General features: G+C 45.9%; 1 protein-coding gene across 17 annotated transcripts in view; it reads left to right on the top strand.

The window, feature by feature from the left end:
• Itpr1 (inositol 1,4,5-trisphosphate receptor type 1) overlaps nucleotides 1–15,124 on the top strand; it is a 307,630-nt gene that overhangs the window by 191,066 nt on the left and 101,440 nt on the right. For 7 of the 17 annotated variants that reach the window (XM_076841084.1, XM_076841089.1, XM_076841087.1 and 4 more), the window contains 3 exons: nucleotides 7,839–7,874; nucleotides 9,216–9,266; nucleotides 14,459–14,591. In XM_076841084.1, coding sequence (XP_076697199.1) covers nucleotides 7,839–7,874; nucleotides 9,216–9,266; nucleotides 14,459–14,591 — 220 coding nt within the window. The remainder of the gene's footprint in view (nucleotides 1–7,838; nucleotides 7,875–9,215; nucleotides 9,267–14,458; nucleotides 14,592–15,124) is intronic. The other 10 variants (XM_076841098.1, XM_076841096.1, XM_076841095.1 and 7 more) reach the window with 3 other exon arrangements.

The following is a 15,124-nucleotide window of genomic DNA, read 5'->3' as shown; positions in this document are numbered from 1 at the left end:
TGGTCATGTCCAAGATGCCCCAGACTTTTGAAGCTTTCACCGTCTAATAGCCCTTTAAGGCGACCCACAAGAATACATTTGCAGAGTCTCTAACGCTTACTTGGCTTGTGTCTCCTTTTCTAACCTCTCTCTCTTTTTCTCCCCTTTTTTTCTTTTCCAGCAAATTTCCATTGATGAGTTGGATAATGCTGAGGTCCTAATTTGGTTGCTTTTTTGTTCTGAATGTCCCATGGTGGTGTTTCCATGACGCTCTTCCAGTTAGCCCCGTGCCTTTGTCTTCTGTTCTCCATGCGTCTAAGTACCTGACTCTGTGTAGCATCCTTTGGGGAGTAAATAGAGTCTGTCCTGTCTCTGTGAGCATTTCCCATGAGTTTGTTTGCCATTTTTCGCTGAAGATCCCATCTGAGTCTGGACAAAGATTCTCAAAACTCTGATAAGATTCCATTCATTCATCGTCTAGAATCTAAACTGAATTTGTGGTTGACATTGCTGTTAACTTATCTCTGAGACTCCATCTTGATGTTAACCTAAGGAACCTTTCTGCCCTGTAAAGCTTCTGATGCAATGAGAATTAAAAAAAAAAAAAAGTTTAAAAGTGGTTTAAACAAACAAACAAACAAAAAGAACACTGCTTTCTGGGTGTCTGGTGATAAGAATTGAGTTGTGGGCCCACGTAGACGGCTTCGAGAGGCATTGTGAATTTGGAAGTGGTGGTTAATCCTGAAATGAGGCTTCTCTTATCTGTACATCCAGAAATTGAAAGGTCACCCGGTGGCTTCTGTAGGGATGTGTCACATTCGTTGCATTTGCCCAAAATTATCTTGGAGATGGAAGAGTGGGGTAGCCATTTTGTGTGGGACTTGGGGGCTTCTTGCATATATTCTGTTTTGTGCATTTTTTTCCCTAACATTTCTTGCCATGTTTTTAGGCTGGTGAGTGAATGGTACTGGTAAAAAATTAATTTGAGGACTTAATGTGTGTGATTGAGATGGTTTAATCTGCAAATTGAGCACACTGGAATAGAATTTCATTTGACATATTGTAGTCATTTTTCTGGTCTGTTTTAATGATCTACTTCCTTTCTTGGTAGACTAATTAATACCTTATTTTGAGAGAGAGAGAGAGCGTTATCAGACAGAACATGTTGTCTACCATGATATGTATTTTAATTAATTCGCCTTAATGGCAGAGGTATTAAGAAATAGTTCAGATCACCAATGGAGAGTTGGAATCAGAGACTTAAAATCAAAATCAACACAAGTGGTTATGAATTTGGTCCGGTTGCTATGAGAATGGAGCACAGAGAGGCTAAGTGGCAGGTCTCCGCCCACACAGCAAGAAAGTGGCAAACTAGCACGTAGCGGGCTCAGCTCCTGACGGGTCAGCCCAGTGAATCCTTGAAGCACAGAGATCACAGACATGGGCAGGGGAGGATGTGGTGCCTTCTGGAAAGAACAGAAGGTGAAGAAAAAAAGGGGTTCAACGGTTTCATTAATTTTTTTAAACTACGCTGAAAAATACCCTATGCTGATTTCTATGTTGGCAGCCTTTGCAATCTTGTCTCTACCTAATGTTGTAAATGCCTCGCTGATTTGCATTTTTCCCCTGAAATATGGAGGTTGAGTTTCTCTCTGCTGAAATACACATGGAGTCAAGGAAAGAAGCCCTTGCCTGGTGGGTTGGAGTCCGCGGTGTTATTAATACTCTTGTTTTGCACTGTAGTAATGAGTTGTTGTGTTTGCTTGCTCAAGATACAACTTGGTCCTCCTGGCTGGGAGTTTATGGCTTGCTTATGGAAAGATTCCACGGTTGGAGCAGGTGTGTTTATAATTATACTCTAGGAAATAGAATACTGTCTGTTTATAAAAGAAGAATGTTCTGGCAGGCTCTGGGATTCTTTGAAAATTCCCTGAGGAGGCAACTGTGGATCCCCTCTGCGTTGTTACCCCTGGTAACCGTCAGAGCCCCAGGACACCAGCACCCTGTCCCCAGTCCCTCAGGCTGTTGGGTCTGGCCCTCAAGGCAGAGATGATGGATTGGCCTTTATCATCGATGCTGTTCTGGAAACACCGTGGCTCCTGTGGTTTCTCCCCGCACTGGTCCTTTAGTCGGCGTGTTCTGCTGGAAGCCTGCAGTCACAGCCACGGCTCTGCAGGCAGTTAATGAGAGCTCAGGCTGGGCCAGCGTCGGGGTGGCCACACTGTAAAGCCTGACGTGGGGGACGGCCCCGAGGACAGAGGAGGGCCTGCCTGGCACCCCAGCAGCCCTCCCTGAGGACAGGGCCTGCCCTTTGATGATAAAGGCCAGAGGGGCATGCCAAGAGAGCCTATAAAAAGGCTCAGTGCCTGCTGCATCCCCATCCGGGCTCCGAGAAGACAGGGTGAAGTGGGGACAGAGGCGGGGACTCTGCAAGAAACGTGCATGTGATGGGCCCTTTGCAGCTGTCTTCTAGAATAAAATTCCATCTGACACCGGGAAGAGGAGGGGCTTGGGGTTTGGGTTTTGGTTTCTTGGCAAATAAAGGGGCAGAGTCCCCTCACCCTCTGACTTGACCTTTCCACTGAGGCCCTAGGGGACAGTGGGGAGAGGGGCTGGGGAAGGAACTGCTTGCCTTGTATCTCTTCAGCTCCTCCTTAGGTTTGAGTCTTGATGGATCGTTCTGTGGGCACACCCCTGGGTCACCATCCCCCAGGCCAAGGTATGCAATGTGTCCACCTGCCTAGAACCACCCCAGCTGATGGTGAAGGCGTGCATCTCTAGGACTCAGGTCCTGAGGGCCTGTTACATTTGAGGCAGGTGCTGGAGGACTCGGATACAACAGTGTCCCCAGGGAATGCAGTAGCTGCCACCCTGGAGCCTGCACTTTCATTGGAGAGAGAGACAGTGATACAAATTAGTGTAAAATGACAGCTGTCAGTCAGGAGAAATGTCGAAAAAGAGAAGTCTGTGGAACCGTGAGAACATGTTGTCTGGGGACTCCTATGCAGGAGGTCAGGTAGGACGGTAGCCCCAGGAGATGATGGCGGGAGCCACTTTTCTAACCTGTGACGAGAGGCTCAGACTTGAGGCAGAGGTGGCAAGCTCTACCTAGGTGTCACCTGTGTGTCCTTGGAAAGGTATGGGCAGTTTAGAAAGTGTGGGCTGTCACTCGGTGCATGTGTCCGTTTCTATGCATTTGAGGTATCTTCTCCATTGAATCGTGGTCCCTTGGAGTTTCTGGGGAAAACTAGCAACTTGGGCTGCCTACTGCACAACAAAAAAGCTAGACTGACGTTCTCAGTTATCCAGAGAGGTGGCCTCCAGCTTCAACTGAGCCCTCAACTTCTGCTGCCCCCAGCTGCTTCTGCAAAGATGCCACTGAACTTGGTCAAACTCGGAGCCGGGAATAAAAAGGAGAGTGCCATAAGAATTGTGAATTTCCACCTTCAGGGGGCGTTCTCATGACGTCCTACCCTGGTGGAGGTGCCCTACTTTTTTACATCGCTGTGAACTGCTGAGTTGGGCACCTGCCAACACTCGGGTGGCAGTTACATAAGAGCTGCTTTTTTTCCTGGAATTTAGGCTCACTGCTGATGTGTGACCTTCAGCAGTAATTGCCAATAAATGCAGTGAGCTGTTTACTGTCAGACACTGGCAACCACAGAGAAAGCTCACCTCGGAGCGCACAGAAGCGGCCGCAGAGCCCGCACAGGCCTTGTGAGCATGACTTTTTGTCTTAACACTGAGATTATCCCATCATAACCCAAGTTGTCTCATTTAGTCAAATCAGTGCCTTAAAAAAAAATATGAACAGCACCATCGAGCTCTGAAACTTGTGTTAGCTAACGTAGGTAGGGCCATGTTGTTGGAACAGAGCAACTTATTTTTGTCTCTAAAAGCAAATAGGGTTAAAGAGAATCGTGTTAGTAGGTGTGAAGATTTGAAATTGTTCAAGTACAATGCTAGTTTGGTTCAATTTGCTTTGAAAGCTTTCTGTTCTCTTAATGAAGGGTTTTCAAAGGCTGGTGAAGGGCAGGTCCTATTAAATCTACCTGCAAACTCATCCGCTGTTGTTGATCTCCCTCTCCTGAGGTTATAAGTGGATAAAAAAGGAGCTGAAGACTTATTCAGGAGTTAAAGGTGGTAAATTCTCTGTGACGTGCTGATATCTGGCCCTGTCGCAGTTAAATTTCTTGACTTGACACAGATAAATTTCTTGGCTTCACACTTGGTGCCAGGAGAGTCCATGCAGAGACGTTCCATTTGAAGGAACATTGTAGGAGACCGGGGACCGTAAAGGGGTTCCTGTTGAGGCCAGCAGAGAACAAAGGGTACCTGCAGATGGTGCTCTGTGATGGTTTGTGACATACCTGAAATGATGGATGGAAGGACGGACAGGTGAGGGAGGGCAATGTTTTGTAAACACCAAGAAATAGTTATTCAGAAAGTGTGGGCTCACTTTCGTTTGAGAATTACAAAGTGCAGTAGAAATGCATCCCTTGATAAAATATTAGGTGTGTTATATGGTGAAAACAAACATAGCAGCTTCTTATTGGAACAGATCTGGGTCCTGCTCTGGTACCCTAGTTTGGAGGCCCTGATTACTGGCCTCTTCCAGAGATGACACTTAGGATTTGGTGACTTGAGGTGCACCAGTCACTTGGACTGTTTTTTTTTTCCCCCTATGAAATTAGATTTTGCTGACCTTGTCTGAAAACAGGGGGAAGACTTAAAACCCAAGAGCATGAACATGAAGAGGCAGTCGGGGACCATGCCAGGTCTCCAGGGTCAGAGCTGGGCAGGATCAGCTCGGTGTTGATCACTCATAATCTGGGAGATGCTCCCTTGACAGGCGGTGCTGGCTTGATTACCGTGGCTGGCTCTGGCACTCCCTGTGGGGACAATACAGGACAGAGGAGATTCATACATGCCCGTACCCTCAGTCTTCCTTAACATGTTTACTGAAGCCTTTACCTTTCATATAAAAAAGAAAAAAAAAACACCCTTTGATAATAAGACTGTGCTGAGAAGTTCAATTAATTTATTAAGTATTACCTTGTACTTTGGGTATTACGTATTATATTCAGGTGCCTCTGTCTTCTTTGAACATGTATAGCTGATCAATGTGCTTCTGTTTACTGAAATAACATCTTCCTGCCATAAAAATCACTTTATCCTCAAGGATAGTTCCTCAAAGGCTAAAATCCTCTTAAGAGGAAATCCTGACAGACTGTTGGTTATTTTACCAAAATATAAATTAGGTTTGATCTGGTCTTTCCCATGCCTAGAGCATTTTCTGTTTTAGCAGGTTGTGTTATTTAGGGAACTTGCCTGTTAGATTTTTATGAAATTTACTGAAAATACACCAAGCGTGACTTCATATTTTAGCTGGAAGGAATCCCAGAGAGTACCTGCCCCCATCTCCTAGAACAGGTGACGAGTGGAAGCCGAGATGTTCACTAATGGCACAGGGTCTCACAGATCCAGAGCCAAACCCTGGGTGGTCCTCAGTCAATGGACACCCACCGGTGCTCTTGACTTTTCCATTCAGTGTCCCAAATGAAGCACATTAAAAATTGCATGCCTGCCTGCCAGGCACAGGGGTGCACACTTGTAATCCCAGCAGCTTGGGAGGCTGAGGCAGGAGGATCCCAAGTTTGAGGCCAGCCTCAGCAACTACATGAGGCCCTAAGCAACTTAGTGAGACTGGGGATGTGGCTTAGGGGTTAAACACCCCTGGGTTCAATCCTTGGTATCAAAAAAATAATCAAAAAGAAAAGAAAATCACCCTTCTGGTTAGATAATGATTCCTGAGGCTGCAAAGCATCCCCTGCTCTCTCAAACCACTTCATGATGTTTTTAAGGTGGAGAAAAAAAAATGCAGTTATTTTTAATTTAATGTTTATGTTAACAATCAATTAAACTCATTTTAAAGCAAGCCCAACAATCATTTGGGAGGAAATAGAATACGATCACAATCATTAAAAAAAAAAAAAAATCAGAAGCCCCTACTTTCAGAGTGTTTAGGAAATAAAGAATATATTACCTGTGGTCATTGTGAAAGAATTCTAGATGCTGCTTTGGACTGAGAAAGCCCAGGCAAGAAGAGAAAACTAAAGCAAACAGGAGCGACACTGTTCCACTTCCAGCTCTTTTATTTAGCTTTGGTTTTGATTGACAGGGGACTAGGTGGCGAGTCCGTGGAACCCCATCCCTATGGCGGCAGGAATGTGCTGATGTAATATAGAAGATAATACCGTTTTCTCAAACGCCCCGACCCCAGCTTTCATTCTGCTTCCTCTTATCAGTCAGTCAGTTATTTATTTATTTATTTTTTTTTTGCAGAAAGCACAAACGTTGGCAGTTTTAATTCTTCACCCTAAAGTGTGAAGAATTGGATTGTGTTGTTATTTGTAGTATTTAGGAGATACTGACCCCTGGGTTGTTCTTGGTTTCCCTCCAACACTGGTGTCCTGGGTCCCACCCCCTAGCACGAGGTTGGGTCTTCTAAGAGAGACTCTTCTCCCTGAGACTCCTGAGCTGGACTCTGGCAGGAAAGGTCTTCTGTGGAGAATTAAGTGAGCAGCTCTCAAGAACATCCCGTTGCCTTTGTTGAAGCAATTTTGATCCCCTGTTTTTTTTTTCTCTCTCTCTCTCTTTGCATTTTACCTGTTGACAAATAAAAACAAACCAGAAATTCTTAGGTCACGTGACAGTGGTCTTAGATTAAGAGGGTATTTTGCACCTTGGGGTTGCCTTGAGCTGGAAGACAATGCCAGAGGATTTTGACACTGCAGTTCCTGCTGCTCTCCACCCATGCCCTGGCCTGTCCCCTGTAGCCACCCCCTGGCCTCTGAGGGCTGCACTGCACTGCGGGAGGGCTGCCGGAGGCCAAGGTCCTGCAGTGAGCGTGAGCGCCCTGGCTGCCGTCCAGAGCCCTAGCCTGCACCTTGCTTCAGCCATGCCCCTGGTGCATGGCTGGGGAATGGGGCAGCCCGTGCACAGTGTGGCACTCACACCCCATATCAGCTCCCTCCCTGGGCACGTGTCCTTTGGCCAGACTCGTGGCGCTGTCCCAACATGCAGTGGTGGACGTTTTTCTTAGAGCCACCAGTTGCTCCTCCGAGGTCACTTGCAGGTCCCTGCCAGCACCTTCTCACCTCTGTGGGTTAAAAATTGTGATAAGGAGCCAGCCGTGGAAGCCGGGTGGCTGTCTCGGTGGTAAGGCAGGCAAGGGGCCGAGGAACCCAGCCCATGAGGCCCCCAAGGAAAACAGGCAGAGGGGATGGGCGTGCACGAAGTACCCTGGATCCCAGCCTCCCCTCCTTCTCCCAGAGACACTGCAGGGGACTCTCTGTGCCCTGAGCAGCACATTCCACCGCATGCAGGTGGGAAAGGGGAGAGGGCAGAGAGCAGAAGCTCTCCACAGACCCCCGTCCCAAGGAGCAGCAGTGCCCACTGTTGCAAGCTCTTGGCCGCCTGTCACCCGCCCGTTCCTCTCTTCCACGAGCCACCGTGGGTGTGCACAGCGTGGCTTGTCTTGTCCCCTTTGAGCCCTGATGTGTGTGGTTCTTCTTCAGGGGCCTTTTAAGACTCGTTCCTTCTTGGTCAGCAGTACACATTTCTTTATTTCTTATTTTGAACGTGTTCCCCCTCTCCGGCTGGTCAACTATTCCAGCACAACCACGTTCAGTTGAAAAGAGCAAGTGACCCGAGTGACCGGGGTGGGCCATGCAGCGGGAACACCTCATCTTTGGTCTTCTCCATGTGTCTCGTCCTGCAGTGTTGTCTCTGCCCTTCTCTGCGGCCCGTGAGATGCAGGCGCCCTGACTAATGTACTGCCTTTTCTTCCCAACCAGCTGCCACCAGCTCCGGAATCCGAGAACGCCACAGAGGTGTGTTGCTCACCTGTATTGGTTGTGCCAGCAAATGCGGGTGCTTCTGGGTTGTCCTGGCTGCGTGTCTGAATTGCAAGGGGGATGTCTGTCTCCGTGGTAGGCGTGGGAGGGAACTGATCATGACTGTGCTGGATGGGACTCTCAGTGCGAAGAAAGAAAGGCCCCCAGAGATGGACCTTGTGCCAAGTGTCCTCCAGGTGGGGAATGAATGTGCCTCTTGGAAGGTCTCCACACAGAACCACCTCCGTTGAGGTGTTCCATTGAGAAATTCTGGGACAATGAGATCTTTCTCTTGTCACACAGAATTGACTTTGGATCCTGTACAAAGATGATCTGGTTTTGAAATTCTGGATATTGATTTATAGTCGGAGTCGAAACCGCGGAGAAAGTTGTAGTTTCACAACCAACACCTCCTTTCTGTTCTGTCCTTCCTGCCGCCAACGCTGCACACTAGACGAGGGGCTAGAATGTGTTGAAGTGTGCAAGATCAAAGGGAAACTCTGGGGGGAGCCGTGTTTACTGGTATCAGAATTTGCTTTCAGAAACTGAAGATCACAGGAGCTCTAGCTAGAATGAGATGCACTTTGTTGGAAAGTCGTGTACGGAAGATCTTAAAAATGAAGCACAGATGTAGATGGCTGTGTTGAGTGTGAATTGTTCTAATGATCAGTTCATTGTATTCTAATCAGCTCTGCACTCAGTTTTGATTAGAATACTTACTTGTCTGTCGGGGGCTCGCAGGGAGCTGTGGTCTGTGTGTGCGTCTACCCAGAAGCGTGTGTACTGCATGAGCCGTGCCTTAATGCATGTCTGAATCCTGAGGCCTGCCTGATTGAGTCTTGCTTGTCAGCCCCCTTTGGGGTTAATATGATACCGTAGCTTACAGAACTTACATTTTTTAACCTCTGCAAAACATAATGCAAAAAAATGATGGCCAAGCCCAGCACGGTGGTGCACGCCTGTAATCTCAGCCACTTGGGAGGCTGAGGCAGAAGGATTGCAAGTTGAAGGCCAGTCTCAGTAATTTAGTGAGACCCTGTCTGAAAAAAAAAAAAAAAAATCTGGGGATGTGGCTCAGTGGTTAAGCACCTCTGAGGTCAATACCAGTGATGATGATGATGATGACGAAGACTTTGTTTTCTAGAAAGTCTTATTAGAACATGCAGTAGGGTTGGGGAGGTTGGGCCTAACGTAATTTAGCATTGGTATTGTATTTGGAGAAATGCACGAAGAGGCCTGCTGTCTGTCTGACTATGGCTGTGTGTGAGCCTGCTGTGTGTTGGTGAAGGTGGTAGTCTCCTCAGTGTGATACTTAAAAAGAAATTTCTGCACACTTAGCAGGAGCTTGAATCAAGTCCACCCCTGAGACAACTGGAAGACCATAAAAGGGTAGGTAGCCGAGAGTCCTCTGCGTTGGGAGCTCTTGACTGACCCTTACTGCCCTCTCAGCCATACCCTGAGATTTAATGTCAGCTTTTGTTGTTGTTACTATGGTTAAAACATTCCTTGGACCAATCGTGGCCTTTGGTGTAAGTCAAAGTAACTGGCGGTTCTACCTATTATCTACCCAATCAGGGCACTGTACCCAGCCGGGCTCTAAATAAGGACCACGTAAGCTTTTCCTTTCTACTTAGGTGGAGTCTAAACAAGTTTTTTTTTCCCTATAGTAACTGATGATTTTATAGATAACAATAAACACAAAACTATAACGAAGGTAGTTCATAGTGACACTACCCAGCTGTAAATGCTGATGGCTTTTCCTTCAACCATGGGACCACGTGTTCCAATAAACATGGGCAAGTTCTCTCTGAGATTATTCTAAGCATGTCACTTCTGTCCCTGGCTTTTATCATTTACTATTGCACCTGAGTTTTCTTTTGAAAGTCTTTGAAAGTCAACAGCTGCACACAGGTCCTCAGATTCATGTGTGGCTTGTAAGGTTTTCATTTGACAAGGAGGTGAGCAGGCATGTGTCTGAGTGGATTCCTAGGAGGGGACTGTCTTGGCCAAAGGGTGGTTACTTTCTTACAGTACTGACTCCACCTGGCAGAACTATTTTCTAAAAAGTCATCTGTATCCACCGGCACCTGGACCAGCACCAATCTTCATCATATCCATTTTGGGAAGATAATCAGTTTTGTGGGAGCTTTTTCATCTGCCGATGACCATGCTAAGATTGGCGTCATATGTCCATGCATCAGTTTTTATTAATGCTTGTCCTGACCCGATGACATAACCTTTATCCCCATTTCACAGATTAAGAAACTGAGACTCAGATGGTTAAATACCTTGCCCAAGGTCATGGGGTCAGGAAATGAACAGCCACGGTAAAGAATTGGGGGCCTCCGTGTCCCAGAGAGTTCACACCTGCGATAAATGGGCAGCCTTATGCTCACGCACTGATGCGCTGGCCAGCCCTACCACATCCCTTTTTGTTCTCTTGCTCTGATGGAGAAACAAACTTTATCGTTCCTCAGACTGTGGCTTGAGAGGAGCTCCAGGAAAGTTTGCATTTTGCAGAATTCAGGGCACAGTCCTGTAGCCCCTACAGCATCCTGTGTCTCCTGCAGCTCATCAACCAGGGGCACCTTGAACTCTCATAGTTTCCATCCTGGCTGCCACTGATGTCCTATCCTAGGTCTTAGAAGTAGCTGGCCAAGGCACCTAGCTGTCCCTTGAGGTCTAAGCTCTCAGGAGACTGAGTATTGAAAACCCTTGGCATTAGAAACAGATGCCAGTCTCTGTTTGCCAGGTACTTGCTGTGTGCTGTGGAGCAAGTTAGTTAACCTCCCTGTGCTTCAGTTTCTTCTGTGCAAAACGGAGGGGATACTAGTCTCCATCCCTCTTTGGACGGTCATACAGATTGATCCATAAAGCACTGAGCACAGCGTCAGGCATCCAGGGAAGGAGAATCTATTGGATTGTAGTCAGCCTTGCATTTTGAAATGCTTAGGTTGTCTTGTTCACAGCAGAAGTAGAAAAAGCAAGGTATTTTAAAATTCAGATGCCACCTTAGCACTGACCAGGGTGTGAGAGACTCACAGCTCCCCTGAGAAGACCCATTTTGCGGGAGGCACGTGGCTGGGACCTGGGAACCCAAAAGATGGCTTTCCCTCTTCTTTGCACTTGGCTGTGTGAACTCAGTGGCTTTGTTCCCACACAGTTCACAGTCCCTGGTTTAATTGATAGAAATAAAAACTCAGGGGGGTGGCAGGGTGGCTTTCGTCACTGTTTTATTCCAAATGAAACTCCCTGTAACTTTTCCTTTTTCTAAGTCTTGGGTAACAATATGTGTGGAATTTCTTAGTGGAGACAAACCCAATATTTGTTTGCATACTGTACATGTAAATTACTAGGGAGGGGAAATACTAGCTTTTTTAAAAACCTTTATCTTATTTATTTATTCATCCACCTATTTATTTATTTATTTATGGTGCTGAGGCTTGAACCCAGCACCTTGCACGTGCTAGGCGAGCACTCTACTGTTGAGCCACAACCCCAGCCCCACATTTTTTTTTAATGCACAACCAAATGCTAAAGCTCTAGAGGTGACACTATTTGGGAAGACATTTGCCCCTCCTCTGCCATCAGATTTCTTAGCCTGGTAGATCGTGATAGGCTCATTCCTTTTGAGTGATGTTTATCAAGATGATTGGAAGGGCTTTTTTCGGCAGATTTTGATTTTTCTTAAATTAAGCCAATGGCTCAGGGAAAGGAAAACAACCACAGAAATTTTCCTTGCACCTAAGTGTTCACACCAGGGATTTGCATAACTTTTAATAATGATGCTTAGCCATTTTTTTCTCTTCCAAATCTCCTCCTTACCTCAAATTTTCCATCTTTATTCTTTTGAGGAAAATAAAAGCATCTCGTTTGTTATTAAAAAAAAAAAAAAAAAAAAAAGTAAGTCCCCCTTGCTGGTTTGTTTGGGTTTTTTCCTTCTGTATACATTTAAATTTTGCGTGTGTGCAGAGAGCAGGTGAGATGACTGTGCGCCTGAGACCTTATAATTAAGAGGGGGCAAAGTTTGCGGGGATTGTGCTCCTTTTTTTCCTTGCCCCCTCCCCCCCCCCCATAACGAGAACATTTCATGATATTCTCTTCTGGGGGAGATATACCATTTGATGTATCGGTTACCATGGCAACTTCTGGGGCTTTTCTGCTGGAGGAGAGGCTGAATGGTAATGTGCAGTCCCTCCGTAGCTGCAGCCTGGCATCCAGTCCTCATAAACGTGGACTTCCTGTTTGGCGTCCACGTGCTCCTGTCTTTCCCTCCTGCCTGTCGGACTGCATGCCGCTGCCCAAGGTCTTGCTGTTTCCCCTCCTCACTATAAGGAAGGAAGAGAAAAACATCCACCAGGAGGTGGAAACCTAACTGAGTCACTCTGCCCGTGCGTGGCATGGTGGCAGGAGGCTCAGGGCAGGTGCCCAGCAGACTTCATTCATCAGACCATCCGTCCCTGTGGTCTTCCCGACTCTTGCCTCCAGCTGTCATCGCAGCCATCTGCCTCCCAAACAAAAAAATAGAATAAACTTTTCATAACTAATTTAACTCACCCTCCTCAGGGTGCCCCGGGGATCCAGCCAGCGACTGGGGAGGGTGTCTGGCCAGCCACCTCTCTCTTGGGAACTTAAAGTCTGTATTCTTCCTCCAAGAACATCAGCTGGATACCCCAGGATATATTTAAAAGGGGAAATCACATTTCATCTCTGGTATTTAACACGTGGCTGACTTTTTCTTTTCCCCGTTCCTTTCTTGAATGTTCTTTAAAATCTGCTTCTCTTAGGAAGACCAGCTTTTAAATCCCCCACTTCCCAGTGACCACTTTGGAGAATTTTGTTGTGTTTCTCCTGGTGCCTGAGATGGCAGGCAATACCAGAAAAGGCCTCTCAATATCCAAATGGGGTTTTCTTAGCCATCAAAGAATCTTGTAAGGAAAGCTTTTTCCCCACCAGGGCAAACAGTTTCTTTTTAATAAAGTGCATAAGATATTACAAGGAACTTCCTCATTGGATTTGGTCTTGGAATTTTGAATTGATAGTACAGATAGGAAATGAGTTTTATGAGCTGTTTGCCTCATTTGCGGGGAAAAAAAAAGGCTTTGACTTTTAGAAACATACAGGTCAGAATGGAGAAGGGAAAATTGGAATTTATTTTTTTCATTTTCTTCACATTCGTTTAAAACTCAGCATCCCACTTCCCTGGCATGTCCCTCACCACACCTGTTTACCTCATTCTTTTTGTCCCTGAGAAAATCTTTGATTAGCAATGTGTGAGTGAACCAGGGAGAGGAACCTAGCTGGATGGCCAGGTACTCTAGGTGATTTTGTCAGCCAATAGGATGGGAGCGTCCTCTGCCCTTTCCTCCCTCCCTGGCCCCGCCTCCCCAGATGCCTCCCTTGGAGTCTCCAGACCCAGGTCTTCTCAGAGCTTATTAACAGGTCTCTAAAAATCCGACTGGCTCCTGTTACAGTTGCAGGTCCCTTCTGGAGAGCTCTGGCTTCTCTATTTTAGAGACCTGCTAGATTTCAGCACCTTTCTCTGCTAGACTTCTCACTCACCTCTCTCCATGACACACTGCAGCATCTCCACGCCTTCCCGCTTTGTCCCTGGGGAACAATCCAGAGGAAAGGCACCAAGCCTTTGACTTTTAGAAAGATCAGGAGGTAGAATGGGGTCCCTGGGGGAAAATGCCTGAAAATCAGAATAATCAGAATATAGGTCCCTGCTAGCTCAGCATCCTAGTATTAATGAAAAAGTCAATCATCTATTTTTTATTAGAGTTATGAGAGTTATTGTCATCCTGGTCCAGTATTCCTTGCATGTTTATATTGTCAAAACTTTTTATGACGAAGAAGTTGAAATATGGATACTGTTTTGACAAGCCCTGTGGTTAACTCACCTTCACCAAGACGCCAAATCGGATCCACTTACCATATTTATATTCCTCCCAGTTTCTCCTCCCATATTATTTTAAAGCAAATTCCAGACCACAAAGTCATTTTACCTATGATGATTATTTTTGATTGACACATTTCATACCTGCCACTAATTTATCCCCTATATTGTTATTTTCTCTTTACCATTTAGCCTATCGACTATCATTATAAGAAGGGCTTACTTTGGGCTTATGTCATTATACTGGCTTATTCTCTCTTACTCTGGTATCTTAGTGTTTTCTTGGGACCTTGGTAGGAAGCCCTATGGTTGGAGTAGCATTTTTATACCAGCATATAGAAGCTGACCTGTAGGATTTTCAGATTTCCCATACGTCTTTATTATTGTTATTTGCTCTTCAAAATTAGCATTCTTTATCAATGTGTGATTATCACTTCAGATATGTCATATTCTAGATTGCTGTCCTTTAAAAAATCCATTTTTCTGGAGAAAATATTGAAGTTAACATCAGAGTTTTCAAATGCTTTTTATTAATCATTTACTCATGTTCATGGAGTGAAACTGGGCCAATTATACCCAAATACCCCCTTGTTGTTGTTGCTGTTGTTTTCTTTTTTGAGTATTAGTCGTTCAGTTATGCATTAAATCTAGAACCTGATTTCATTATCCTGTTTGAATCAAGGGTGAGGCACTCAGGCAAATTCTGGTCAACCGTTACTATGGAAACATCAGACCTTCAGGAAGAAGAGAGAGCCTGACCAGCTTTGGCAATGGCCCACTGTCACCAGGAGGACCCAGCAAGCCTGGGGGAGGAGGTAGGCTGCGTACCGTGCTGATGAGTAGCTGCATGTATACTGCTGTTCCACAGGTTGAACTTAGATGGATTTGTGTTTTCTTAACAATGTGTTTGGTCTGTGATCTGCTGTCAAACTGAGGTCTAAACCTGTTTCCCTGAAAAATAGCCCTGCCCCACAATTAGGTATTGATGAAGGCTTTGTCCCTCTTTCCCAAGTGATAGCCCTCTTGGTGATGTTTGAATGACTCAAGGAACTAGATTTTATTGTACATTTCCCTGTGGCCATTAGGACTCATGTTTTCCCATAAAATGAGGAGGATGTTGGCAGCCAGGAAGGTGAAAAGTGCCATGTATTATGTACTTACTGAGTGCCAGGGGCTTTCCCAAGCGCTCTGTATCCTTCGTCTCATTTTATCTTTCAAGTTGCCCATCATATGAGGGGTACTGTCTTTATGTCAGTTCAACAGAAGAAATGGAAGCTCGTGAGGGCTCATTTGTAATTTGAACCTGGCCTATATAGTTCCAATGTGCGTGCCATGTGCACCCCCAAAC

This window comes from Callospermophilus lateralis, chromosome 20 (assembly GCF_048772815.1).
Source record: "Callospermophilus lateralis isolate mCalLat2 chromosome 20, mCalLat2.hap1, whole genome shotgun sequence".
NCBI lineage: Eukaryota > Metazoa > Chordata > Mammalia > Rodentia > Sciuridae > Callospermophilus > Callospermophilus lateralis.
Note: the sequence above shows the minus strand (reverse complement) of the source record. Positions and strands in the feature narration are given on the sequence as shown.